Raw genomic sequence first — 27,938 nt, forward strand, 5'->3', positions numbered from 1 at the left:
GCCCCTCGGTTCCCCAGCAGAAGCAGGGGGCGAGCTTTTGACTGGCTCCAGAAGAGCATAGCCGACATCAACGTGTCCATGCCGGGCGATCTGCCGGTCGGGGGGAGGTTGAAAGTTTTTCACCAAAGGTGGCCTCTTATAACCTCCGACCGTTGGGTTCTTCAAGTAGTCCGGCAAGGGTATACCCTCAATTTGGCCTCGAAACCTCCAAATTGCCCACCGGGCGCTCAGTCCTACAGCTTCCAGCACAAGCAGGTACTTTCAGAGGAACTCTCCGCCCTTCTCAGCGCCAATGCAGTCGAGCCCGTGCCATCCGGGCAAGAAGGGCTGGGATTCTATTCCAGGTACTTCCTTGTGGAAAAGAAAACAGGGGGGATGCGTCCCATCCTAGACCTAAGGGCCCTGAATAAATATCTGGTCAAGGAAAAGTTCAGGATGGTTTCCCTGGGCACCCTTCTTCCCATGATTCAGGAAAACGATTGGCTATGCTCTCTGGACTTGAAGGACGCCTACACGCACATCCCGATATTGCCAGCTCACAGGCAGTATCTGCAATTTCAGCTGGGCACACGTCACTTCCAGTACTGTGTGCTACCCTTTGGGCTCGCCTCTGCGCCCAGAGTGTTCATGAAGTGCCTGGCTGTAGTAGCAGCAGCGCTTCGCAGGCTGGGAGTGCATGTGTTCCCTTATCTCGACGATTGGCTGGTGAAGAACACATCCGAGGCAGGAGCTCTACAGTCTATGCAGATGACTATTCGACTCCTGGAGCTACTGGGGTTTGTGATAAATTATCCAAAGTCCCATCTTCTCCCAGTACAGAGACTCGAATTCATAGGAGCTCTGCTGGATTCTTGGATGGCTCGTGCCTATCTTCCGGAGACAAGGGCCAACAACCTGCTGTCCCTCGTCTCCCGGGTACAAGCGTCCCAGCAGATCGCAGCTCGGTAGATGTTGAGATTGCTTGGCCACATGGCCTCCACAGTTCATGTGACTCCCATGGCTTGGCTTCACATGCGATCTGCTCAATGGACCCTAGCTTCCCAGTGGTTTCAAGCTGCTGGGGATCTAGAAGACGTGATCCACCTGTCCACGAGTTTTCTCAAATCCCTGTATTGGTGGACAATTTGGTCCAATTTGACTGTGGGACGCCCTTTCCAAATTCCTCAGCCACAAAAAGTGCTGACTACGGATGCGTCTCTCCTGGGGTGGGGAGCTCATGTCGATGGGCTTCACACCCAGGGAAGCTGGTCCATCCAGGAACGCGATCTGCAGATCAATCTCCTGGAGTTACGAGCAGTCTGGAACGCTCTGAAGGATTTCAGAGATCGGCTGTCCCACCAAATTATCCAAATTCAGACAGACAACCAGGTTGCCATGTATTACATCAACAAGCAGGGGGGCACCGGATCTCGCCCCCTGTGTCAGGAAGCCGTCAGCATGTGGCTGTGGGCTCGCCGTTACGGCATGTTGCTCCAAGCCACATATCTGGCAGGCGTAAACAACAGTCTGGCCGACAGGTTGAGCAGGATTATGCAACCTCACGAGTGGTCGCTCAACTCCAGAGTAGTGTGCCAGATCTTCCAAGTGTGGGGCACCCCCTTGGTAGATCTCTTCGCATCTCAAGCCAACCACAAGGTCCCTCAGTTCTGTTCCAGACTTCAGGCCCATGGCAGACTGGCATCAGATGCCTTCTTCCTGGATTGGGGGGAAGGCCTACTGTATGCTTATCCTCCCATACCTCTGGTGGGGAAGACTTTGTTGAAACTCAAGCAAGACCGAGGCACCATGATCCTGATTGCTCCCTTTTGGCCGCGTCAGATCTGGTTCCCTCTCCTTCTTGAGTTGTCCTCCGCAGAACCATGGAGATTGGAGTGTTTTCCGACCCTCATCACACAGAACGAAGGGGCGCTTCTGCATCCCAACCTCCAGTCTCTGGCTCTCACGGCCTGGATGTTGAGAACGTAGACTTTGCCTCTTTGGGTCTGTCGGAGGATGTCTCCCGCGTCTTGCTTGCTTCCAGAAAAGATTCCACTAAGAGGAGTTACTTCTTCTTATGGAGGAGGTTTGCCGTCTGGTGTGACAGCAAGGCCTTAGATCCTCGCTCCTGTCCTACACAGACCCTGCTTGAATACCTTCTGCACTTGTCTGAGTCTGGTCTCAAGACCAACTCTGTAAGGGTTCACCTTAGCGCAATCAGTGCATATCATTACCGTGTGGAAGGTAAGCCGATCTCAGGGACAGCCTTTAGTTGTTCACTTCATGAGAGGTTTGCTTTTGTCAAAGCCCCCCGTCAAGCCTCCTACAGTGTCATGGGATCTCAATGTCGTTCTCACCCAGCTGATGAAACCTCCTTTTGAGCCACTGAACTCCTGCCATCTGAAGTACTTGACCTGGAAGGTCATTTTCTTGGTGGCAGTTACTTCAGCTCGTAGAGTCAGTGAGCTGCAAGCCCTAGTAGCTCATGCTCCTTATACCAAATTTCATCATAATAGAGTAGTCCTCCGCACTCACCCTAAGTTCTTGCCAAAGGTAGTGTCGGAGTTCCATCTGAACCAGTCAATTGTCTTGCCAACATTCTTTCCCCGTCCTCATTCCTGCCCTGCTGAACGTCAGCTGCACACATTGGACTGCAAAAGAGCATTGACCTTCTATCTGGAGCGGACACAGCCCAACAGACAGTCCGCCCAATTGTTTGTTTCTTTTGACCCCAACAGGAGGGGAGTGGCTGTGAGGAAATGCACCATTTCCAATTGGCTAGCAAATTGCATTTCCTTCACTTACGCCCAGGCTGGGCTGGCTCTTGAGGGTCATGTCATGGCTCACAATGTTAGAGCCATGGCAGCGTCAGTGGCCCACTTGAAGTCAGCCACTATTGAAGAGATCTGCAAAGCTGCGACGTGGTCATCTGTCCACACATTCACATTTCATTACTGCCTGCAGCAGGATACCCGACGCGACAGTCGGTTTGGGCAGTCAGTGCTTCAGAATCTGTTCGGGGTTTAGAATCCAACTCCACCCCCCTAGGCCCATTTTTTATTCCGTTCCAGGCTACACTCTCAGTTAGTTGGATAAGTTGTTAGGTCAATCTCAGTTATGTCCTCACCGTTGCGAGGCCCAATTGACCAAGTTTGTTGTTTTGAGTGAGCCTGGGGGCTAGGGATACCCCATCAGTGAGAACAAGCAGCCTGCTTGTCCTCGGAGAAAGCGAATGCTACATACCTGTAGAAGGTATTCTCCGAGGACAGCAGGCTGATTGTTCTCACAAACCTGCCCGCCTCCCCTTTGGAGTTGTGTCTTCCCTTGTCTTTGTTTTGCTACATATGGGACTGACGAACACGAGCCGGTTCGGGCGGGAAGACGGCCGCGCATGCGCGGTGCGCATGGGCGCGCGAGGACTAGCAAAGGCCTTTGCTAGTAAAGTTTCCGATTGGAGGGGGCTGCCGTGGACGTCACCCATCAGTGAGAACAATCAGCCTGCTGTCCTTTGGGAATACCTTCTACAGGTATGTAGCATTCGCTCTACTGTCTGGAGCAGTATTCAAGGTGGGATAGCCAGTTTGGACAAGTAGTCCTGTAGAATCTTTTTTATTGTTTAAAATCCAAGTTTACCCTCTGGTCCATCTTTTCTGTAAGCCTGGGTAGTTGGTGAGTCCCGTATGTGAGAATATTATGCCTGCTTGTCCTCGAAGAAAGCTAAGTTACTTACTTGTCACAGGTTTGTTCCAAGGACACCTCCTGCCTCCTCTTGGAGTTGTCTTCTTAGCTTTAACACCACTGCTGATCCTGCGCTCGTGTGTCATATGGAAAGGCACCTGCAAATGCTCAATGAGGGTACTGCCTCAAAGATTTAAAGTGACTGTGCACTTGACAGTGTCCGCACCAGGCCCTGGATCATGTCACCCGTATGTGCGAGTATATGCCTATTGTCCTTGGAGAGCACCTGCTACAGGTTAGTAACTTAGTTTTATCAACCAGCTTTAGTGTCCGTGCTCTGGAAGAGACTGTTTGGTTTGGTGCCAATTAAGATGACATTCATCTGGTAAAATGCTGTCCTCAGAAAAACTCCTGTTATGGGCTAGCAGTTTCATTTGCTAAGTCCTTGTCCAGTAACAGCTTAGCAGCATTGGCACCATAGGAACACATTTGTCCTCGAAGCTCTTTTTAAATTGTAGCCGAGTTTTTAAAAAGTTGATACTCAAGTGTGTTAAAAAGAAAAAAAAAAATTGTAATCCTCTCATAACATCAGAAATCTGTTACTCCATTATCCAAAAGAGGGTTTGAAAGAGATGCATAAACAAGTGTACTAAACATTTAAGCATTTCTTTTAACATTATCAATAACAAAATCCTTATTCTCATAAGAAAAAAAAAAACACATCATGTAAGATTCATTAATGATGCAGTACCCTGAACTTCAGAAGATAATCTTTAGTTCAAGAGACTGAACATTTTGAGCTATATGGGCTTTATCTGGTTTTAACAAATTAGGATGTTCGTTTAAATTCAAGCCAGTAAAGCTGTCTGTTCATTGGAAGACTAAGTGAACACTTTGGACTTTTCTGTTCTTCCCTCTAAATGACTTTATATCTTGTTTTTTGGTGGTTTTTTTTTTTTTTTGTAGACTCTTTCAAGATTCAGTACATGCAGTTCATGGCTTACATGAAAACTCCTCAGTACAAAGCAAACCTGCAGCAGTTACTGGAACAGGAAAAGGTTAGTTGTTATCCATGTTGTGTTAATGGTGGAGTTGTGCTTTTAGGCTTGTCATTGAGCTAAATGCATCATCTTGGATGCAGAGATGTTGCACTTGTACCAGTATAAAAGCTGATTAGTGGAACCAGTAGTTTTCAGTTAATTAGGTGTTTTTTGTTTTTTTTTTGGTAGAGGATATGGATATGTAAATAAAAATGATTGTCTTGTAGCTAGCTATCCTTGTATAAAAAAGAAACTGTGAAAGGAAGTGAAAAGGTAGGCACAAAGATTAACTGTTTCATCAGCTGACAGATTTTCTGTTCCTTGCGTTTAGGAGAAAAACACTCAGTTGTTGGGTACAGCACAGCAGCTCTTCAGCCACTGCCAAGCACAGAAAGAGGAGATCAAGCGGCTGTTTCAGCAGAAACTCAATGAGGTGCAAGAGCTTCTTCCACATTTGTTTTCTATCAGTGCAGTGCATTTCTTTTGAAACTTGGTGTAGGAGTGTGTTAAGTGTTTCACTTAGTTCCACCATTTTGAGATTAAGTTATGAATTGTGTTTTGAGATGGTGTGCATGAGAAGGCAAGTTAGGGGTGATTCTGGAACTGTGTTGCAGAGGCTGCTACTGTAGCAGCAGCTGTGTATCCTTCCTGCTTCCCCATTTCTAAATGCACTACCTCAGTACAATTAGCCATGTTGAACAGATGATCCAAACTTGGATCCCTGTACCAAGGTCAAGACACTCTAGCCTCTTATTTTTAAAGATATAATATTTATTTGGGAAACTATACATGGAAAATAAATACTTCATATTCTTAATAGTTTTAGTCAATGTGCTGCCTGTGAAGTGCTGCCACTGGACTCCTAAAATGCATTGCCGTGGTGGCCTTTGGAAGTCTGTCTGTTCAGCAGAGTTTCCCAAACTATATGTCTGGACTCCAAATGGATTCACAAAACCCATGTTTGAGGGGCTGTCCATAGGTACATCATTATTCGGGGGGGGGGGGGGGGGGGGGGGGGGGGGGGGGGGGGGGGGGGGGGGGGGGGGGGGGGGGGGGAGGTCCACAAACTTGTATTTTGGCTACAATCATGGAGTGATGGCCACAGAAAGATTGATTAGCACTGCTGTTCAATATGTAGACATAAGGTACTAAAGACCACTTGTAGGATATGCATTTTTGTTTATTAATTGCTAGTGAAATGCATAGATGGGTTGGGAAGGACTGGAGGAATAGCAGATGATGGGGCAGAAAGTGGTGTGATGCAGCCTTCGTTCTGAAGAGTTTTAAGCCCAGCCTCCCCAAGCTGCATTGTTCTTTGTTCCAAATGAGCATGTGATGTGAGCAGAGGAAGGGGAGCTATGAGGACTAATTATGTTGTATGTACTCTGTACAGCTTGCATAGTGGTAATCACTCAGATGTTGGTACTGAGGGTGATGGAGTTCAGGCAGCATAGAATGTTGCAAGTCCCAAGCTGACATTATGCTGCTAGCAGGCTGGGGTGATTATGGGGGAAAGAAGGAAGAGATAAAACTGCTCGAAGCATGGAGGAGAAGTGTAGAAGAAAGAGATGGAAAGGGAGCATGAGAGACTTAAGGGGTGAAGGGACAGAAGGAAAGAGATTGGAAAGTGATGGGGTAGAGATGTGAAGGAAGGAGTTGATTGTAAGGGAAGGGGGTGGAAGGGCAAGAGGACTGCAGATGTGAGAGAAGGTAGAGGGATAGAAGGAAAGAGATGGGAAAGTGATGAAAGGGGGAAGATGAGAGAGTGGTGTTAGTAAAGGTGAAGGGTGAGTTGGGGGGGGGGGGGGGCAAGAGGAAAGAAGGTAAAGGATGAAGGAAGGTCAAATTAAAAAGGAGGGGTAAGGAGAGATGAGAAGGGTTTGAGGGTTTGTCTGAGAATGGACAAACAGAAACTCCAGGGATTGTAGAGGAACTCAGGAGTTTGAGTACTAGGTGATTAGGTGGGGAGGTATGGGAAGGAATGTGTTAGGCCAGCTACTGTAAAGGAAGTGATTGCTTAAGGACAAGCTGGTGTTTGTGAGGGGAAGAATGATGGAGGAGGAGAGTAGGCTTCCAAACTTGTTGGGAAAGGAAAGGTGCTGGTTGTGTATTTGAACAAAAAAAAAAAACCCAGAGACTAGTAAAGGGATGGGGATGTGAGGGAGCAGGACCATAGTAGTGGTAGAAACACCTGCCTCCTCCCCCTTATCTGGATTTCTTTTTAATCCTGGAAACCTTTGACTAGGGGACACCAGACTGATGGAGGGAAGAGACAGACTAGATCTGGGGTTTGGGGGGGGGGTGGAACAGAGGAGGAGAGATGCTAGATCCACAGATGGGGTTATGCTAGACCATTGGGGGGGGTGGGGGCGGAGGACAGATAAGAGATGCTGAGCATGGCGTAAGAATAGACGGGCACAGGGTAAGGCTGGAAAAGGGATGGATAGGGACAGTAAGAGGGCAGGTGCTGAACAGAGCAGATAGGGATTCAGAGAGAAGATAGATGTTAGACATGGAGAGAGAAGAAATGTCAGGGGCTATTTTATTACAGGGCTATTTTGTTGGGGTGTCCTCTTTAGATTTTCTTTTAAAAAAATGTTTTCCCTGGGGTATTTAGTGGTGTGTTATCCTTTTTAGCATGTTGAAAATTTTAAAATAATTACCATCCCCCAGTCGTTTCCTGTAGTGTTCTATCAGTTTTTAGGGGCATTGATAGAAAAGAACTGATTTTATTTATCCCTGGTGAAAAAGTAAAATTGCATCTCCTCAGGCAGACTTCCATACGGGTGCTTCTTCAAAGACACATTTACTCTTCTGCTGTGATGTTTTCTGTTTCTCTTCACTGTTGGTTATAAGCATGTTAGTTGGAGATTTAATGAAAGTGTACTTCTATCTGTCTCCTACACACAGGGAAAGAAATTTTAATTTAATTTTGTTTTTGCATGTAGCTGGGTGTGAAAGCTCTGACATATGATGACCTGATCCAGGCACAGAAGGAGATCTCCGCTCACAACCAGCAATTGAAAGAACAGACAAAGCAGCTGGCAAAAGACAATGGTGAACTCAGAAAGCAGAGTTTGCAGCTGGTGAGGACTCTGTCCATCCTGGAAATGGTGCATGCTCATTTATTTCATGCATGTTCATTGTGAATATCCTGAATATTTAACTGGCTGGAGTCCTCCAGGTCAGCTTTGGGAGTCACTGCTTTAAAACCCAACCTGTGCATGTCTTCAAGAATTAGATATGACTACCCTTGTGACCTTTTGGTTAGTACTATGTGCTCATATAGTTTATTGAGCTTGATATATACTGTATCTTGGACAGGTGGCTCAGTGAAGTGGGAGAAAGGTGTAGTTACATTCTGCTCTCATAGTGGTTAACCAAAGAGCTCTATTGAAAGTAGTTCATAGCAAGCTGCATCTTCCTAGCTGCCAGAAGAGATCACTGTACTTTGCCTTTGTATAGGGAGAAAATTGGGAAAATTGTAGACATGGTTCATGATTGATTGTTAAGATGGTTTTCTGATGAGAATAAGATGAGAAAGTGGCAGTTATGCTTAAAGTATGCTAAATTTGTCCATTCTTGGTGGATTGGAAGATCACATGAATAAAGATTATTTGAAGGAGGTCTTTAGCTTCATGGCTGTTGAGCTATACAAAAATGCTTTAATTAGGTCTAATTGAAAAGCCTGATCAAATCAAATGAAGTTTCTTCTTGTAATCTTGTATGAGAATATTGATTCCTGTGCCTCTCGTTCAGTAGTGCTTACATTCCAAATTAAGCTCTAGAATCTTTCTTTGATGCATGTCCATGCTTAACAGAGCATTATAGGCTGAAAGGAAGCGTTTATCGCTCTTCTATTTTCATTGTGTTTTAACCCCTACTGTCATGTGAATCTAGAGTCTGATGGAAAAAAGCCTATACAGATATCACCAGTCCTGAGCCTAAGTAAATATCCCATCTTAGTGGTAGGTGGCTAATCACTGTTCTGGGTCATCAGCTATACATGGAGCAAGAGGCCTGGAGTAAGAAGTCAAGTAGTTCAATTGGCTGAACACAGTGTATTATACCAGTTGCCATGCTAATGTACAGTAAAATGGGCCACACCTGTTTGGTTCTAGTATACAGCCAAAGTACATTGCATAGAGCTCTCAGCTTAATGTTTGTTCCTTGTCATCAAGCAGATGAATCCATTATGAATGGGTTGTGTCCATCAACCAGCAGGGGGAGATAGAGAGCACTGAAAAACCATAGTGCCTCGTGGCCAGCTAGCTCCATGTGCCTCTTCAGTATTCTCTGTCTTCCCAGCAGGATGGAAGCAACTTATTCAGCGCCTTCAAAAAATCTGCCTGGGGTGGCTCCTGTGCTTTGGCCAGTGGTAGCAGGGGTGTTGGGGGCTATTGCAGCTCCACTTTGAAGGCACATAGGTTTGCCCTTTCCCTGTCTTTTCCCACACCGTCCTTTGTGGATGCAGGCACATTGGTTAGTCCTTTCCCTGCCTTTCCCACTCTACTGATCCTCCGGAGTTGGAAATTTGCCTCTACTGCTGTTGCCTCTAACTTTCCTCACAGCGTTAAAAAAAAAAAAAGTTGCGTCATGCTTTGGCTCTACGATTCCAGAAAAGAGGCTTTCTTCTGATTGTGCAGTGTGACCGGAGCTCTGTGGACTCGATCTGGTGAGGTAAGAGCATTTTGTAGCTCCTTCGGGGAGCGCCTGCGATCGGGACGTTTTTGGCGTGAATCCGCCATTTTGAATTTTCCGCCGTTTTCGGCGATGGCTGCAGAGGTTGTTAAGCGCTGTTCCCGTTGTGGCAAGGGCAGATCCGCAGCAGGGCCCTGTAAATCGTGCTCTTCAGACGTCAGGGCCGGCACGAGCATGGCGAACGATGTTTCTTCCCGCTCAGTGGAGCTGGCAGCGGGCGCCATTTTGGACGCGCCGCATGGCGCGACCCCCATAGAAGAGGAGGGGTTTGAAACTGGAGGGCAGCCTCGTGTGGATGCTAACAGGGGAGCTACTATCCCTGGACTGGAACCGGGAGGCCAGGGTGAGCCCTTCTCCCCTGAGTTTGTGGTGCTGCTGCATAAAGCATTCATGTGAGAAAGAGCTCTCCCGCAGGGGTCTCATTCTGCCCTGCTAACTGTTCCACCCCCCCCCCCCCCCCCCCCCCCCCAGTAGAACCTGGCCTCGGATTGCCGTCAGATGTGTTTTCCCCTCACAGCTGGCTGCAAGACAAGCACAGAAGGGTTAATTCCTCTTCAGAGAGTGGCGCACACCCCTTCTCCCCCCTGTAGTCGGGATGTGAGGATTCAGAGGGGTCTGGCAGGCCCTCGTGGTCTGAAGAGCCAGAGGAAGGTGCAGGATTGCCACCGGATCCAGATGATCCTTCCGCGGTGAGGATTTTCCACTGCGACGAGCTGCCAGCACTTATTTCTGATGCCTTGCAGGTCCTCTCGATTGAAGATCCTGGGAGTGGCGAAGCCTCCTCTGGTAATCCGAGGATGGCAAGTATTAAGAAGCCTGCTCGAGCCTTTTCTTTGCAGGACTCTATCCAAGAGCTTATTTTGGCTCAATGGGCTGACCCCGAGGGGCCTTTGAAAGTCGCCAGGGCAATGGGGCAATTATACCCTCTGAGGAGCATTTGGCGCACCTAGCAGTGCCTAAAGTTGGATGCCCTAGTCACAGCTGTGACAAAGAGGACTACCCTTCCAGTTGAAGGAGTAGTCGCCCTGAAGGACATGCAGCTCTGAAACGGTCCTTTGAAATTTCAGGCCTATCCTTACGGGCGTCTGCATGCAGCTGCTATGCTGCCCGAGCCTGCCTCGCTTGGTTGCAACAGGCAGTGGAACAGCCCGAGGATGGAGCGGAGCCCCTTACTGAGGTGGCACCGCGGATGGAGTCGGCCTTGTCTTTCTTTGCTAACGCCCTTTATGATCTGGTCAGAGCTTCGCCTAAACAGATGGCTGTGGCGGTGGCGGCTCGCCGCCTGTTGTGGCTATGGCATTGGGCGGCTGACATGGCTTCTAAGCAAAGGTTGGTGAAGTTGGCCTTCCAAGGCCTTCTCCTATTTGGTGAGGAGTTGGAGAAAATTGTTAAAGGCCTGGGGGATGCTAGACCCCAGCGCTTACCTGAGGATAGGCCGAGGCCTCTCTCCAGGGGTCAGGTGGTTCCCTCCTCTTTCAGACCTTGCTTCCGTGAAGCTAGAAGGTACTGCCCGCGGCGTTCTGCTGGGTTCACTTCTCGTGCCCGCTTTCAGCAGAGGAACTCCTTTCGTTCGGACAAGCGTTCCGCAGCGACCGGCTCAAGGCCTGGAGTTCAAGGGCGACCCTCTCAATGATGGTGCGCCGGCCCTCTCCTCGATTCCTGCAATAGGAGGACGGCTTTCCCTCTTTCTCGAGGAGTGGGTCAAGATTTCCTCAGATCAGTGGGTTTTGGACCTGATCAGAGATGGCTACAGAACAGAATTCAATGCCCCGGTGAAAGACGTGTTTCCATATCATCATGCTGATCAATCCATAGACTGGTGGGTTGTGTCCATCTACCAGCAGGTGGAGATAGAGAGCAATCCTTTTGCCTCCCTATATGTGGTCATGTGCTGCCGGAAACTCCTCAGTATGTTCTCTATCTCAGCAGGTGGTGGTCACCCACAGCAGCAGCTCTGGCTAGGCCTCCAAGCCTAATTTTTAGGTTTTGTTGAGTGCCTGGGGTTGAGGGCTCTTCTTGAGCAAGTGCAAACCTGGTGGTGCCAGGTCCCTCCTTTTTTCCCCCCTCCCGCTGGCTCCGTTAAAAAAAAAAAAAAAAAAAAAAGAATTTTGGACGTCCTTAAGGGCGTTTATTTCGGCGTTTATTTAAACGTTTATTGCAGCTACTCACTGGGACACCAGGTCGTTACAGCTCGGAGCAAGAAGCAGGTAATTTTTACCTTTTTATAGCGGGCAGGGGGTTTCCCGATTGATCTCCACGTGGCCTATGGCGTCGGATGGCGAGGGCGCGAAGAATCGCTCCCCGGACCGCGTGTGCGCTTCTAGCGGGGATGCGGGGGTTTTAAAGTCTGATTCGCCCTTGTTGGGTGTCAGTTTGGAGGCCGGTCAGTGACCCGGGTCTTCCTCCGGCGCGGCGGTATTTCCCCGCCATAAACGCCCATCCCCCGCTGCTCGCCTCCGCCATCTTGGCCGGCCACTCTGCTCGGACGGCTTCTTCTTGGGCTGCCCTTGAGCTGGGAGACGTTCATGCCATGGCCGCCCTTGATTTGGGCGACGGCAAAAAAGCGGCTAAAGTTAAGCGCCGTTCTTCCCGCGCGGCTCCTTCGCGGAGTGTCGCGCCGGACGCCATCTTGGATGCGCAGCATGTTGCTCCCCCGCTCTTGCGAGCACCGGTTGTCTAGGGCTGTGGCCCAGGCTGCTGAAATACACAGTCTGGGGGGTTTCTCCCCCGAGTTTATTTTGCTGCTGCATCAGGCTTTCCTTATGCACAACGCTGCCCCTTCTCTCTTGTCCGATAACGGGGTTGAGGCCCCCGGAAGTAAACGCCCTCGGGTGGATTCCCAGGCCTTAGAGGACGCTGTTTCCTCTGATGTAGATGAGGGCAGCGTATCTGAGTTCTCCCAACGGTCCTTTGGGGATTCTTTGGAGGAGACGGATTCCCGCTCGGATGGAGCGGATGACCCCTCTGCAGCGCGGATCTTTCGCTCAGAGGATTTTCCCAACCTGTTACTACAGGCCATGAGCATTTTGAAGATTTCCTCGCCAGAGGACGTCTCTCCCTCAGCCCCTGTTGGCTCTGCCATTATGCTGGGGACGAAGCGCCCGCCTAGAACCTTCCACGTGCATGATGCCATGCACACCTTAATTTCGGCTCAATGGGATGTCCCGGAAGCGAGCCTCAAAGTGGCTAGGGCTATGTCCCGCCTCTATCCTTTGCCTGAAAGTGAACATGAGGCCTTTCTTTGGCCTACCGTGGATTCTTTAATCACTGCGTTGACTAAGAAGACGGCGTTGCCGGTGGAAGGTGGCACGGCCCTAAAGGACGCCCAAGACAGAAGATTGGAAGCGGCTTTAAGGTCGTCCTTCGAGGCGGCTGCCTTAAGTTTGCAGGCCTCAGTTTGCGGCTCCTGTGTGGCCAGGGCGTGCCTGACGATGGTGCAGCGGGCTTCCCCCTCGGATCCTTCCTTGAGGGCTGACTGGCCGGCCCTGGAATCGGGCTTGGCTTATTTGGCAGACTTACTGTATGATGTCTTGAGAGCCTCGGCTAAAGGCATGGCTCAGACAGTCTCTGCGCGGCGCTGGCTTTGGCTGAAACATTGGTCTGCGGACCACGCCTCTAAGTCCCGCCTGGCTAAGTTGCCTTTTAAAGGCAAGCTGCTCTTTGGGGTCGAGCTGGATAAAATCGTGACCGATCTCGGCACGTCTAAGGGCAAGAGGTTACCAGAGGTCAGGGCTCGGGCCAGTGCTCGCCCCGGTATCTCCAGAGGACGGTTTCAAGAAGCCCGTCGGTACCGCTTGGGCAAGTTGGGCTCCTCTGCCCCCTCTTCCTTAAAAAGGAACTTCTCCCCCAAGCAGCATTCCTTTTGCAGAGACCGCCGTCCCGGAGGTACGCCCTCCGGTCCTCCCCCAGGGTCTCGTACCCAATGACGGGGTCCTGGTCCATGGCCCAGTGCAGATTGGAGGACGCCTGTCCTCGTTTCTGGGCGAGTGGACCAAAGTAACTTCAGACGCTTGGGTGCTGGAAGTCATCAGAGACGGCTACAAGTTAGAGTTCTGCCGACCCTTAAGAGACGGGTTTGTACTCTCTCCCTGCAAGTCTCCGGTCAAAGCTGTGGCAGTGCAGCAGACCTTGGACAACCTGATCCGCCTGGGTGCGGTCGTTCCGGTGCCAGAAAATCAGACTGGCAAGGGACGTTACTCCATTTACTTTGTGGTACCAAAGAAAGGAGGTTCTGTCCGGCCTATCCTCGACCTCAAAGGGGTCAATCGGGCCTTGAAAGTGCGGCACTTTCGCATGGAGACTCTCCGCTCTGTTATAGCGGCAGTGAAGGCAGGAGAGTTCTTGGCTTCCTTGGACATCAAGGAAGCGTACCTGCATATTCCCATCTGGCCTCCTCATCAACGCTTTCTGCGTTTTGCAGTCCTGGGCCGACACTTCCAGTTCAGAGCCCTCCCTTTCGGGTTGGCTACTGCTCCGCGGACCTTCTCCAAAGTAATCGCGGGGGAGTACTCCTGCGGATTCGGCTACACCAAGGAGAGGTTCTCATTGCCCTGGATTGGCCCAGGAGGCTGTGGTATGCGGACCTGCGGCGGATGCTGGTAGAGGCTCCCCTTCCTTTGCCTCTGGTACCGAATCTGTTGTCACAGGGACCGGTGACCATGGAGGACCCTGCCGCTTTGGTCTTACGGCATGGCTATTGAGAGGGCGCAATTGAGAGACAAGGGTTATTCCAGTAAAGTCATTTCCACTCTCCTACAGGCCCACAAGCGTTCCATTTCCGTGGCTTATGCCAGGATTTGGCGCCAATTTGAGGCTTGGTGTGCAGCTAAAGCGATTACACCTATGCGGGCTTCTGTCTCTCTGATACTTGACTTTTTGCAGGATGGTTTACAAAAAGGCCTTGCCTATAATTCCCTGCGTGTTCAAGTGGCAGCCTTAGCATGTTTTCGAGGGAAGGTCGCTGGCCTCTTCTTGTCTGCTTATCCGGATGTGTCATGGTTTCTTAGAGGGATGCTTCAGCTCCGTCCTCCCATGCAGGCTCCGTGTCCGGGCTGGAACTTGGGGTTAGTTTTAAAGGTCCTTCAGTGTTCGCCCTTCGAGCCGCTAAGGCGAGCTTCAGAGAAGGATGTAACCCTAAAGACGGTCTTTTTGGTGGCCATTACTTCAGCGAGACAGGTGTGTGAGGTCCAGGCGCTGTCCTGTCGAGACCCTTTTCTGCAATTCTCAGAGTCCGGAGTTATGGTAATGTACCTTTCTTCCTGCCTAAGGTGGTTTCAGCGTTTCACCTAAACCAGCCTATTTTCCTGCCTTCCTTTTCCAGAGAGGAGTTTCCAGAAGCCTTTGGGCAATTGCACCTCCTAGATGTGCGAAGGGCTCTGTTGCAGTATCTGCGCATGGCAAATGCTTTTAGGACCTCTGATCATCTTTTAGTCCTGTTATCAGGTCCGTGCAGATGGTCTCCAGCATCTAAAGCCACTATAGCCCGTTGGCTCGAGGAAGCTATTTTTTCAGCCTATCTGCTGTTTGGCCGGCCTCCACCTGAAGCCTTCAAGGCACATTCCACTAGAGCGATTTCCTCTTTTTGGGCTGAAACTGGAGCACTCTCTCTTCAAGAGATATGCAGTGCACCGACATGGGCTTCTAAGCTCTCTTTTGCCTGACATTACAGGCTGGATGTGGCTGCCAGGAGAGACGCGCATTTTGGAGCACAAGTGCTGGCGCGTGGTGTGGCTTGTTCCCACCCTATCTAGGGATTGATACATCCCATTCGTAATGGATTCATTTGCTTGATGACAAGGAAGGGAAAATTAGGTTCTTACCTTGGTAATTTTCTTTCCTTTAGTCATAGCAAATGAATCCATGAGCCCTCCCTCAGTGATTCATTGTGGGATTGATCTTGTTTTATGTTCAGTTTTTCCTGTAGATATGTTCAGTCATTGGGAGAAGTTGGAAAACAGTCTTCAGGAGTTCTGTTCTACTATAGGAGGTTGTTTGTCCCTTCTTTTGTGTTATTGCTCCTGTTCTGGGGTGTTCATCCGCTGTGAGGAAAGTTCATGTCATGCTACTTTGAGGTGTAACACTGCTTTGGAAGCTTCAAATACTGAAGAGGCAGATGGCGCTAGCTGGCCATGAGGCACTATGGCTTTTCAGTGCTCTCTATCTCCCCCTGCTGGTTGATGGACACAACCCATTCGTAATGGATTCATCTGCTACCGTGTTTCCCCGAAAATAGGGCATCCCCATAAAATAAGACCTACCGAGGTTTTTGGTGCCCTTGGAAAATATAAGGCCTCCCCCGAAAGTAAGGCCTAGCAAAGTTTTTCTTTTCCCGGTAAGTAGGGTCGCCCCCCCCCCCCCCCCCAAGATCGCTGGGCCCCCCCTCCGTCGCTCTGAAACTAACCCCCCCACCCGAGGTTGCCCCCCCCCACCCGAGATGGCGCCCCCACCCGAAGTCGCCGGACCCCACCCCCCTCCGTCGCTCCGAAACTAACCTGAACTTAAGCCTCCTTTCACTTTCCTTCCAGTTCGCAGCAAGCAGCAGCAGTAGGAGGGCAGGCCACTCCTTCCTTTTGTGTCCCGCCCTCGCCTGACGTAACGTAACGTCAGACGAGGGTGGGGCTCGGAAGGAAGGAGAGGCCTGCCCTTCCCTGCTGCTCCTGCGAACTGGAAGGAAAGTGAAAGGAGGCTTAAGTTCAGGTTAGTTTCTGAGCGACGGAGGAGGGTGGGGTCCAGCGACTTCGGGTGGGAGCGCCATCTCGGGTGGGGGGGCGACCTCGGGTGGGGGGTTACCGGTAGTTGCAGGAGCGACGGAGGGAAGGTGGCCGGGCCAACCGTGTTTCCCCGAAATATTAAGACATCCCCTGAAAATAAGACCTAGCGCCTTTTTGGGCGCAAAAATTAATATAAGGCAGTGTCTTATATTCGGGGAAACACGGTATGACTAAAGGAAAGAAAATTACCAAGGTAAGAACCTAATTTTCCCTTCTGTCCTGTGGAGTAGTTCCTCTTCTGAGAACATCTTTTTTTTTTCTCTAGTTCCAAGAGTGCTTAGATAATAAGGCATATCTTCATTGGAGGATTCTTAGACTTTCTTTTAACCCTTCCTTTTAATGTGCTTGTAGCTTAAGGCACGGTGTGAGGAACTGAAGCTGGACTGGCATACACTTTCACTGGAGAACTTGCTGAAAGAAAAACAGGTTCTGAAGAATCAGATTTCCGAGAAGCAAAAGCACTGCTTGGAACTGCAGGTAATGATGTAGGAGCTTTCCTTATTGTGTGATCTAATCTTTGTGTTTTCCTCATATTTGTCTTTTGGTGGTGATCTGCTTTTCAATTGGATTAAAAGGTAAAGGGATTTGGATTTAGCTCGTGCTTTTCTCAGTAATTCAAGGCAAGTTGCATTCAGGTATAGTAGGTATTTCCTTGTCTCGATAAGCTTACAATTTAAGTTTGCAGCTAAGGCTTGGAGAGTTAAGTGACTTGGTTAAGATCACAAGGAGTGTCAGTGGGATTTGAACTGTGGCTTCCCTGATTTTCAGCCCACTACTTTAACTATCAAGTTACTCCATTTCTCTTGGTTGCTGTGGTATTGCAATTTAAATAAAGAACAGTGCTACAGATGCAAAAGAGACAAAACATGTTTTTGAACAAGATGTTATTTTGAAACTTTGCTGATTCTGTGGATGCTGTATATTCCAGGGACACAGTTTCAGAGAAGTATTAACACTGGTATCCTTGTTAATTTCTATATCACATTACCCTCCCCTTCAGTATGATGCAGAGTGATGCTGCCTGAATAATTTGTTTCATCTACACCAGAAAGGTAGCTCTGAATAGTTGTGCATGAACTGTATTTACCCCGTCATACTTCTGTATTGTCCTCACCAGACCAGTCCAGAACCTGTGGGTTCTGTCCATTGATCAGCGGATGGAGACAGAGAACAAAGCATTGTGAGCCCTGTCCTATAAGGGTACTGTGTAGCCTGAGCTCTCTCTGTATCAGGCAGATGGTGAGAATACTCCAGAAGCTGAAGGGAAGAATTCTGGTGATGGCTTCTGTTCTAATTGGAGAGCTGGTGACCAGTTGAGCAAGGGGGCTCAGACTTTTTTTACTCTTATCACCCATGGAGGATATTTATAGGAGTCTGAATCCTTCCTAGCCCCCCTCATTCCCCCTCCCCTCCCACTTGTGCGTCTTTTATTATGGTTGCCTGCTTTGGAGCTTCCTCAGGGGTCAGCTATTTTTGAATTTAAAAAAAAAAAGAGAAAGAAAAGAAACCACAGGTTATCTGCGGGGCTTGATTTTTTTGGCATAGCAGCAGCAAGATAGGAGCAGAGCCTATGGAGATAGGCTGTGTTAACCTCTTTTCAGGTGTCTTTAGTGGAAGTTCCGACTACGCTCTTTATATTTATGCTGCCTGCTTAAATTCATTCCAAGTTGACTACCAAGAGCAGCATGGGAGCAGTTTGGGCTTGTAGCCCGCTGGCGGCTTTACTTCAGCAGCAGTATGGAGGCACTGGTGGGATAAGTTAAATGTTGTTCCCGGTGTGGCAGTAGAGAAAGTGCATTGGGGCTCTTTGTGTTTTGCTGTGATGTCTCTGCTTCCTGAATAGATCATGCTGGGAGTCTCAGTAGTGCAACTTTTGGCTAGTTAATTGTTATTGTCCCCAGAGGGTGGCAGAGCAGAGTTTCTCCGAGGACAAGCAGGACTTAGATGCTCAAATGTGGGTGATGTCCCTGACGGAACTCAAAAAGAGAATATTATGGAAAGATAACTGATTCAGAAAATTCATCAAAACAGCTTTTCCAAACCTTCAACTCATTGATAACAACTGATAAGGTGCAAATGATTTCACAAGAAATACAACCTACAGCGGATGAGTTGGCAAATTATTTCCGCACCAAAATAGATATTATTAGGCAAAGTCTTGTTGAAACCAGACAGGATTGCCAGTGGTAGGAATAACTCGATGAAAGGAGACATGGAATGAATATCTAGAAGTTGATACAAATACTATTATCTTCCTCAAAAGGTTGTCTAAGAAACTTAGATGTTTGTCCTTCCTATTTACTTAAGACAGCACCCACTGACAATGTTTAATTCTATTCTGAGTACTGGGAGTTCCCCTCTTGATTTGGCATACATTATTCTCACGCCTATTCCCAAATCAGTGGGAGCTGATTTGTCTAAGCTTGAAAATTTTAGACCAGTAGCAAGCATTCCATGGCTTGCTAAACTTATTGAGTCTGTTGTGAATACTCACTTATGTGACTACTTGAGCAAATTTGACATTCTTCATATTGCACAACACGGTTTCAGACCACTACATAGTACTGAAACTTTGTTGCTGGAAATGGTAACTGAAATCAGACTGGCTCTTAGTAAGGGAAAGCAAATGATTTTGCTACAATTCGATATATCAGCTGTCTTTGATGCGGTGAACCATGATCAACTGTTGAATAGGCTTAGTTAGATTGGAGTGAGTGGTGCTGTTTTAAAATGATTTACTGAGTTTTTACAGAGGAGAATAGATAGTGTAAGAAAGGATCCTAAAGTATCCTTGCAATGGAATTCAGATTGCGGAGTTCCTCAAGGGTCATCATTGTCACCTTCCTTGTTCAACATCTATTTAAGTACAATAGGAACAGTTCTGTCCACCTTGAGCAGTATTGGTCTACTCAGATGCTGATGATATTTTTCTTCTGTGTGAAGCTCGAGAAAAGTGTGAACCTTGAGGGAAATTGTCATCAAAACTGATAACTGGGCTAAAGCTGATTTTCTGAAATTGAATAAACTAAGGACTAAGGTTGTTTGGTTTGGAGATTATGAGAAGCTGACACCTAAGTGTTTGGAATTGGGTACAGGTGAGAAACAAATGATTGAGGACCAATGGGAATCATAATTGATTCAGGCTTAACTTTTGAATTATGTGAAGGCTTTAAAAAAATTTTCTGATTACGACAACTGAGAGCAATTTGATTTAAATTACACGCGGATAACTTTAGAACAGTGGCACAGGCAATCCTGATACCATTCTCAGTATTTGGGGGTCTTACAAAAAAAACTGTTAAAAAGTCGTCAGTGTCTGCAGTGGAGGAGTGGCCTAGTGGTTAGAGTGGAGGACTTTGGTCCTGGGGAACTGGGTTCAATTCCCACTGCAGGCACAGGCAGCTCCTTGTGACTCTGGGCAAGTCACTTAACCCTCCATTGCCCCAGGTACAAATAAGTACCTAGGCCGCATTGAGCCTGCCATGAGTGGGAAAGTGCGGGGTACAAATAAAAAAAAAAAAATAAAAATACAGCAGCAAGATTGATTTACATCCTGGGAATGTATGAACGAGCATCCCCACTGTTGAAGGAGCTACTTTCGCTTCCTGAATCTTCAATGTTTGTTTATTTGTTTGTTTGCATTTGTACCCCACATTTCCCACCTATTTGCAGGCTCAATGTGGCTTACATAGTACCGTCAAAGGCGTTTGCCCAGTCAGTGGATAACAAATACAAAGTTGTATAGTGATCGTATGAGGTATAAGTAGAGGGTCGGAATGGATGAAGATTGCGTGATGTCCTGTTCGATCATAGTCATGCTGTGTTGGTAGGTGAAGAGGGTTACGTGGGGTCGTTGGGGTAAGCCTTTTTGAAGAGGTAGGTTTATAGTGATTTCCTGAAGTTCAAGTGGTCGTGGATTGTTTTCACAGCTTTTGGGAGCCCATTCCATAGTTGTGCGCTTATGTAGGAGAAGCCGGCTGCGTAAGTTGTTTTGTATTTCAGTCCTTTGCAATTTGGGTAGTGTAGGTTTAGGTAGGATCTTGATGATCTGACTTTGTTTGAAGTTTAAGCAAACGTGTATAATGTACAAAATTCTGTATGGTGCTGGATCTGGTAGACTGATTAATTGTTTGGATTTCCCATTATTTCTTCTGGTAGAATGGAACACTGTTTGAAATTAAACTATCTGTCCTTTAAGGGTGTTCAGAAGAAATCCATACTAGAGTGTTCCTTTTTACATTAGAGAGTTAGGCTTTGGAACAGACTGCCTTTAAAATTTCAGAAAGTAACACAATATTCCTCAGCAATCCTGCATACTGTTCAAGACGCTTGGGTTATGCACTCCTACCAGCAGAGGGAGGCTGAGAACACTACAACTTCTTATACAAGTAGCCTGTTCAGACCTTCTACTAACCAGTATTTTCTCAGTCTCAGCAGAGGGTAGATGTGTGCAGCCTGTGCAGTGTACTCAGTCTGGAAGGCCCGTTTGGGGTTTCTAGGTTGGGTTGTAAATGTTAGAGAACCCACACTTGGATCTCTATTACAGGGTGTAAGTCCTAAGGGGCTTCTTATTCCCTGTGGGGTGTCACACCTGTGTGGCCGGGTCCCTCCCCCTGTGCTCTTCCTCTGGAGGACTGCTTGACCTCGGCTACAGACCTCGTTCTGTACCCTTGAGGCGTTTAGGCATCAGCAACGAGGTTTTAAAAATAAATAAACGTTTTTAAAAGGCAGCTATTTTGGCTGTTCTTGTGACAGTCCAGAGAGAAAACGTCTTCAAGGGCGTTCTTGCCTTAGGTGGTTTTGCCTATTAATCTGTCAGAGCACAAAGCAACTGTTTGTTTTTATTGTGTTCGCGGCCATTATGTCTAAGCCGGAGAGGTGTTGGTTTTGCGCGAAGCTCAGCGTTGAAGTGAAAGGTGGCCAATGTAGATTTTGTGGGGAGCCTACGTTGTCAGCGCTCTTGCCCCCCGTGCTTTCCCCTGAGTTGGCGGAGGTGTTGGACGGCGATTTGACTGCACTTTCCGGGCCGGCAACGGCGGGGCCAGTTTTGGCGGGGAACGCGGCCATTTTGGCTGCACATCCCAGGTCGGCCTCGACGGAGCCATTTTTGGCAGGAAGTGCGGTCCTTTTGGCCGCACATTCCGTACCGGCGCCGGGGGACCTGTGTATGGCGGGAAGCGTGTCTAGTTTAGCCGTGGATCACGAGATGGACCTGCCACCTCGGGAGCGAGGGAGTCCGTCGCGGAGACTGCGGGAAGTGTTGTTGGGGCTTCAGCAGCGTCGGGGGGGGAGGGTCTGGCTTCCCCCCTGAGTTTCTTTGGTCTCTGTATAATGCCTGGAGAGCTGGCCCCTCTCAGGCTGTTTGTTCCCCGGAGGCTGCTAGCTCAGTGGGAGTTAAACGCCCGCGGGTGGATATTTCGGAGCCTATGGAGATACTTTCTCTGCCTGGGTCGGACGTTTGGAGTGACACAGGAGAGGAGGATCTCTTAGATGTGTCCGAGGATCAGGATGGGCTAAGGCCTGGGGAAGATTCTTCAGTGGTTCGCATTTTTCAAAAGGAGGAGTGGTTAGAGCTCATTGATCAGGTGATCTCTACTTTTAAGTTTGCTCCGGTGGCCACTCCCACTGCGGAGGGATCCCAGGTAGATCCCTTGGTTAAGGGGATTGGGAGAGCCTCCCGTTCCTTTCCCATGAATTCAGACATTAGGGACATGGTTTTTCAGGAATGGTCTGTGCCGGAGGCTGCTTGTAGGGTGTCTAGGGCTATGGTGCGGCTGTATCCCTTGCCTCCGGAAGATTTGGCCCTGCTGAAACCACCTACTGTGGATGCGGTGGTTACGGCGGTTACTAAGGCTACGGCCATTCCGGTGGATGGCGGGACAGCCTTACGGGATCCTCAGGGTAGGAAGCTAGAGTCCTTTCTGAAGTGCAGCTTTGATTTGTCGGCTTTGGCCTTGCAAGCCTCTGTGTGTGGGGCTTTATGATTTGCTAAGGGCTTCGGCTAAGAATATGGCTCTGGCAGTGATGGCTCGCAGGGCTCTTTGGCTTAGGGGCTGGGTGGCAGATGCGGCCTCTAAAGCAAAGTTGTGTTCTCTACCTTTCAAAGGTTCTATGTTGTTTGAAGAGGACTTGGATAAACTGATGAGTGGTCTTAGGGATACCAAGGTCTCACGGTTGCCGGAGTTATGGCCTAAGGCGGCTAGTCGAGGTGGTTCGGCTAGAGGTCGGTTTAAGGACGCGAGGCGGTACAGGCCGGGCAGATTTGTGTCTCCTTCTAAAGGCCGTTTTTCCCAGTGGACGCAGTCCTTTCGAGGGGGTGGTCGAGGAGGCCGGGACTCCTCCGGAGGTGCCGGAAATGGTAATAAGTCTTCCTTATGAAGGTGTGCGGGTCCAGCCTCTGGTGAAGGTTGGGGCGCGACTTCCTCTGTTTTATCAGGGGGGGTGGACCCAAATTACTTCAGATCAGTGGGTGCTGGAGGTCATTCGCGACGGTTATGCGCTCAAGTGCGAGCACCCGCTGCCGGATCTGTTTCTTCCCTCTCCTTGTCACTCTCGAGTCAAGTTAAAGGCTATTCAAGAGACTCTGGGTAGCTTAATCCAGTTGAGAGCTGTGGTACCCGTTCCTCGGCATGAGCTGGGAATGGGTTGTTATTCCATTTACTTTGTGGTGCCGAAGAAGGAGGACCAGTTTCGACCCATTTTAGATCTCAAGAGGGTCAATGGGGGGCTCAAGGTGCCATCTTTCCGCATGGAGACTCTGCGCTCGGTCATAGTGGCTGTTCGTCAGGGAGAATTTCTCATGTCACTGGATCTCACGGAAGTGTATCTGCACATGCCGATTCAAGAGGCCCATTAGCGTTTCCTTCATTTTGCTGTTTTAAGGAGGCACTTTCAGTTCTGTGCTCTGCCGTTTTGTCTGGCAACGGCTCCACGCACCTTCTCCAAGATAATGGTGGTGGTAACAGCGGCTTTGCGGAGGCAGGGAATTCTGGTGCATCCGTATCTGGACAACTGGTTGATCTGGCCGAAGTCTCAGGCTCACAGTGTGGCAGCGACAGCTCAGGTGGTCGTGTTTCTGGAATCACTCGGATGGGTAGTGAATGTAGTCAAAAGTCAGTTGATCCCATCGCAGAGTCTGGAGTACTTGGGAGTGCGGTTCGACACGACAGTGGGTCGTGTTTTTCTCCTGGATTCTCGAATCGCCTCTCTTCAGCAGCAGGTCCGGCTGTTAATGTCCGTTCAGAGTCCGACGGTTCGAATGTACCTTCGGGTTCTGGGCCTCATGGCAGCGAGAATAGAGGTGGTACCATGGGCCAGGGCGCATATGCGTCAGCTTCAGGCGGCTCTGTTGTCCCGGTGGTCTCCTCAGGTACACAGTTTGGAGTTGCGGTTGCCATTGAGGGGGGCTCCTCGGCGCAGTCTCCAGTGGTGGCTGTGCCCAGCCCATCTGAAAAAGGGCATGCCGTTGGAACCTCCTCAGTGGGTGATTCTGGTAACGGATGCCAGTCTGCTGGGCTGGGGAGCTCAGTGTCTCGGTCGGTCCGCGCGAAGCTCAGTGGTCTATCAACCGGTTGGAGACGAGGGTGATTCAGCTAGCTTTGTTGGCATTTCGCTCAAGTGTGGTCGGAAAAGCGGTAAGAGTTATGTCCGACAAAGCGACAGCGGTAGCATATGTCCACCTGCAGGGCGATGCAAAGAGTCCGCGGTTGGCAATCGAGACGGCTCTGCTCATGAGTTGGGCGGAAAGGCATCTAGTGCAGATTTTGGCGGCGCCCGTGGCCGGGGTGGACAACGTGAATGCGGATTTTCTAAGCAGACACATGTTGGACCCCAGAGAATGGTCTCTGCACCGGTCGGTGTTCGACCAGATAGTTCTAAAGTGGGGAATGCCAGTAGTGGATGTCATGGCGTCGGCACAGAATGCTCAAGTTCCTCGGTATTTCAGTCGGCGTCAGGATTCGCGAGCGGAAGGGATCGATGCGTTGGTCCTCCCGTGGCCTCAGCAGGTATTGCTGTAAGTGTTTCCTCCGTGGCCCTTGATAGGTCGAGTCCTACAGAGGGTAGAATGTCATGCGGGTCCGGTGTTGTTGGTGGCTCCGAATTGGCCGCGTCGGCCGTGGTTCGGGGATCTGATGCGCTTGTTAGAAGGTGAGCCTCTGCGGTTGGGGGGCTCGGTGCTGTTGTGTCAGGGTTCAATTGTCATTCCGGATCGGTTCTCTGTTACAGTGTGGCCCATGAGAGGGAACGGTTGAGAAGGAAAGGGTTTTCCCCTCAGGTGATTCAGACGATGCTGCAGTCTCGCAAACGTTCAACATATTTGGCCTATGTGCGTGTGGGGCGCATATTTGAAGATTGGTGTGGGGACCGGGCGTGTGTCCCTTCAACAGCTTCTGTGTCGTGCATTTTAGATTTCTTGCAGGATGGTTTTGAGCAGGGCCTTTCATTGTCATCTTTGAAGGTGCAGCCGGCTGCTTTGACGTGTTTTTGGGGTAAGGTGCAGGGCAGGTCGGTTGCGTCTTCCCCAGATGTGGTCTGTTTTTTGAGGGAGGTGAAGTTGCTTCGTCTTCCTCAGCGGCCGGTAGTTCCTCAGTGGGATCTTAATATCGTTCTTGACTCTTTGGCGGGTTCTCCTTTTGAGCCCTTGGAGTCTTGTTCGATAAAAGACCTTACTATGAAGGTGGTCTTTTTGGTAGCTATATCGTCGGCTCGTTGGATTTCAGAACTTCAGGCTCTTTCATGTAGGCCTCCATTTCTGTGATTTTCTAAGAAAAAGGTTTCGCTGCGTCCAGTGCCTTCGTTTTTGCCTAAGGTGGTATCCTCCTTTCATGTCAATCAGGTGATTTCGTTGCCGGTCTTGGGGGACCGGACGGGGGATGCTTATCAGCGTCGTTTGGCGAAATTGGATATGCGCAGATTGTTGAAGGTTTACTTGCGCAGGTCGGAGGAATTTAGGTCTTCGGACAGGTTATTTTTCCTTCATGGGGGGCCCAAGAAGGGAGCGGCTGCTTCTAAGGCATCTATAGCTCGGTGGTTGAAGGATGCCATCTCTTCGGCTTACATATTGCATGGCCGTACGGTGCCGGTGGGGCTCAAGGCACATTCCACTAGGGGGATGGCCGCTTCTTGGGCAGAGAGTAGTTTTGTTCCACCGGTGGACATTTGTAGAGTGGCGGTGTGGTCCTCCCTGCATTCTTTTGTCAAACATTACAGAGTGGATGTACAGGCAAGGGAGGATGCCAGTTTTGGAGTTGCAGTCCTGTCCTCTGGGCTTCGCAGGTCCCACCCTTAGATGTGTTTACTGCTTTGGTACGTCTGGAGGATTGCTGCGGAAGGTGAAATTAGGCCTTACCTGCTAATTTTCTTTCCTCTAGATCCTCCAGACCGTTCAAGAGCCCACCCAGTGTATCAGACAGTTCAGTATGATAATTTCTTTAGACTTCAGTTGCTGATATTTCTAGTAGCTCCTGTGATTTGGGTCCTGGAGTTTTACTAAGGGCAGTGTGTGATACCGTTTGTGCCCATCTGCAGTTGAATTCCCCCGTCTTAAGGGGAGGAGATCTGAGTGTGGATTCAGTGGTTTTGTTTAGGTGGAGGTGTTTTGTTCCTCTGTGTTGTTACTGTTTTACTAGTTAGTGGAAGGTCTGCACAGGCTACTTGTATAAGAAGTTTTAGTGTTCTCAGTCTCCCTCTGCTGGTAGGAGTGCATAACCCAAGCATCTTGAATGGTCTGGAGGATCTAGAGGAAAGAAAATTAGCAGGTAAGGCCTAATTTCACCTTATTCCTTTAGGAAAGCGTTAAGTCTTTCTGTTTGATGAGAAAAATGTTTTTTAGTTTCAATGTATTTGATAAGAAAGATCCTTTTTAGTTTCAGTGTACTAAATATGCAACTGTAATTAATGTTTTAGATATGCATTTGATGAGAAAAATGTTTATTTTTTTGTAGTGTCAATGTATTAGATATGCAATTGTAAATTCTCCTGAAGAAGGACTTACTGTTTGTAATCCGCTTAGAATCTCTTTTGAACATAGCAGAATATAAGAATCATATAGCATAGCATATTTGCACACTCCAATTTGGGCTCTTTATCAGCTCTTCTTAATTTTTACAATACTAGGCCAACCCTTCCAATTTCAAGTGTTGCTCTTTGGCTTAGCTATCTCCCAGAATGTTTGCCAAGTTCATTGTAGTCATGGTGGTATTTCTGTATTGGAAAGAAGTCTGGGTTCATCCCTACTTGGATGATCAGTTGATCCAAGCCAGTACACAGCATGAACCCCTGTAGGTAATGGACTGAGTGATACAGGTATTTTAGACCCTAGGTTGGGCAGTCAATTTCGGAAAGAGCAATCTGGTTCCAGTTCTGTCTATCAAGTGCTTGGGAGTGAAATTCAGCACACTGAAGGGCAAGGCTTTGCTTCTGGAATTCAGGATACTGAAGTTTCAGGCTCAAATTAGATTCCTCCTTCTTCTGGAGGCTCCTTAGGGTTGGGATTACATGCTGGTGTTAGGTTATATGGCAGCAAGTATAGAAATGGTTCCCTGAGTTTGAGCATATATGTATCGTCTGTAAATGATTTGATCAGCGTCTGAGTAGAGCCTTTTGCTGAGTTATGTTGGCTTCCTTGGACTTTGGAAGCAAAAAAAAAAGAGTATGACCTGGATGTTTCTGTCCCACAGCCTTCTCAAAAAATTGCCCTTGGAAGCTCCAGATTGGTTGGTGGTGATGACAGACACCTGTCAGTAGGGAGCTCACTGCCAGGATCAAATATATTAGGGATGGTGGACTCCAACTGAAGTGTCTTGGTCCATCAATTGTCTGGAACTCAAGGTAGTTCAGAAAGCATTTCTTTCTCTTGGGATGCTTATGCTGGGCAGAGCAGAAAGAGTATTTTCCAGCAATATGACAATGGTAGTTTATATCAACAGACAAGGGGGACAACAGGAGTTCAGCTGTAACCAGGGAAGCTGGGTGGAGCTGCATCTTCTTATCTTTCGTCAGCTTACATTATATGAGTTTGGAATGTTCAGTTGTGGACAGTCCCTAAATCCAGGATAGTAGAAGTTATCATATCCAGCCTTTAACCTCTTAAAGAGTTGATGGGGTGGCCTCTCATGGACTTGATGGTATTTAAAAAAAAAACCCCAATACAACATTGTCTTGTATTTTCAGGCACTGGAAGCAACAAGGTTCCAAGGACTGACCGCATTGATACAGGCCTAGCCACAAGGGGGCTGCCTTTCTTTCCACTTTCGCTGATAGGCCAGGTACTTCAAAAGATTGCTTCCTTGTCATCAAGCAGATGAATCCATTACGAATGGGTTGTCCATCAACCAGCAGTGGGAGATAGAGAGCACTGAAAAACCATAGTGCCTCATGGCCAGCTAGCGCCATCTGCCTCTTCAGTATTCTCTATCTCCCCAGCAGGGTGGACGCAGCTTATTCAGCTCCTTCAAAAAATCTGCCTGGGGTGGCTCCTGTGCTTTGGCCAGTGGTAGCAGGGGTGTTGGGGGCTATTGCAGCTCCACTTTGAAGGCACATAGGTTCGCCCTTTCCCTGCCTTACCTGGCCCCCGATATGGATGTAGACACATAGGTTTGCCCTGTCCCTGTCTTTTCCCACACTGTCCTTTGTGGATGCAGGCACATTGGTTAGTCCTTTCCCTGCCTTTCCCACTCTACTGATCCTCCGGAGTTGGAAATTTGCCTCTATTGCTGTTGCCGCTAACTTTCCTCACAGCGTTAAAAAAAAAAAAAAAAAGTCACGTCGCTCT

The 27,938-nt window shown here is 48.8% G+C and overlaps 1 protein-coding gene across 2 annotated transcripts in view; it reads left to right on the forward strand.

The window, feature by feature from the left end:
* Positions 1–27,938, forward strand: part of DOT1L (DOT1 like histone lysine methyltransferase) — a 642,515-nt gene that overhangs the window by 431,762 nt on the left and 182,815 nt on the right. For both annotated transcript variants that reach the window (XM_030219845.1, XM_030219846.1), the window contains exons 16-19: positions 4,621–4,712; positions 5,026–5,127; positions 7,643–7,780; positions 16,517–16,642. In XM_030219845.1, the coding sequence (XP_030075705.1) occupies positions 4,621–4,712; positions 5,026–5,127; positions 7,643–7,780; positions 16,517–16,642 (458 nt within the window). The remainder of the gene's footprint in view (positions 1–4,620; positions 4,713–5,025; positions 5,128–7,642; positions 7,781–16,516; positions 16,643–27,938) is intronic.

Source organism: Microcaecilia unicolor, chromosome 11, assembly GCF_901765095.1.
Source record: "Microcaecilia unicolor chromosome 11, aMicUni1.1, whole genome shotgun sequence".
Lineage (NCBI taxonomy): Eukaryota > Metazoa > Chordata > Amphibia > Gymnophiona > Siphonopidae > Microcaecilia > Microcaecilia unicolor.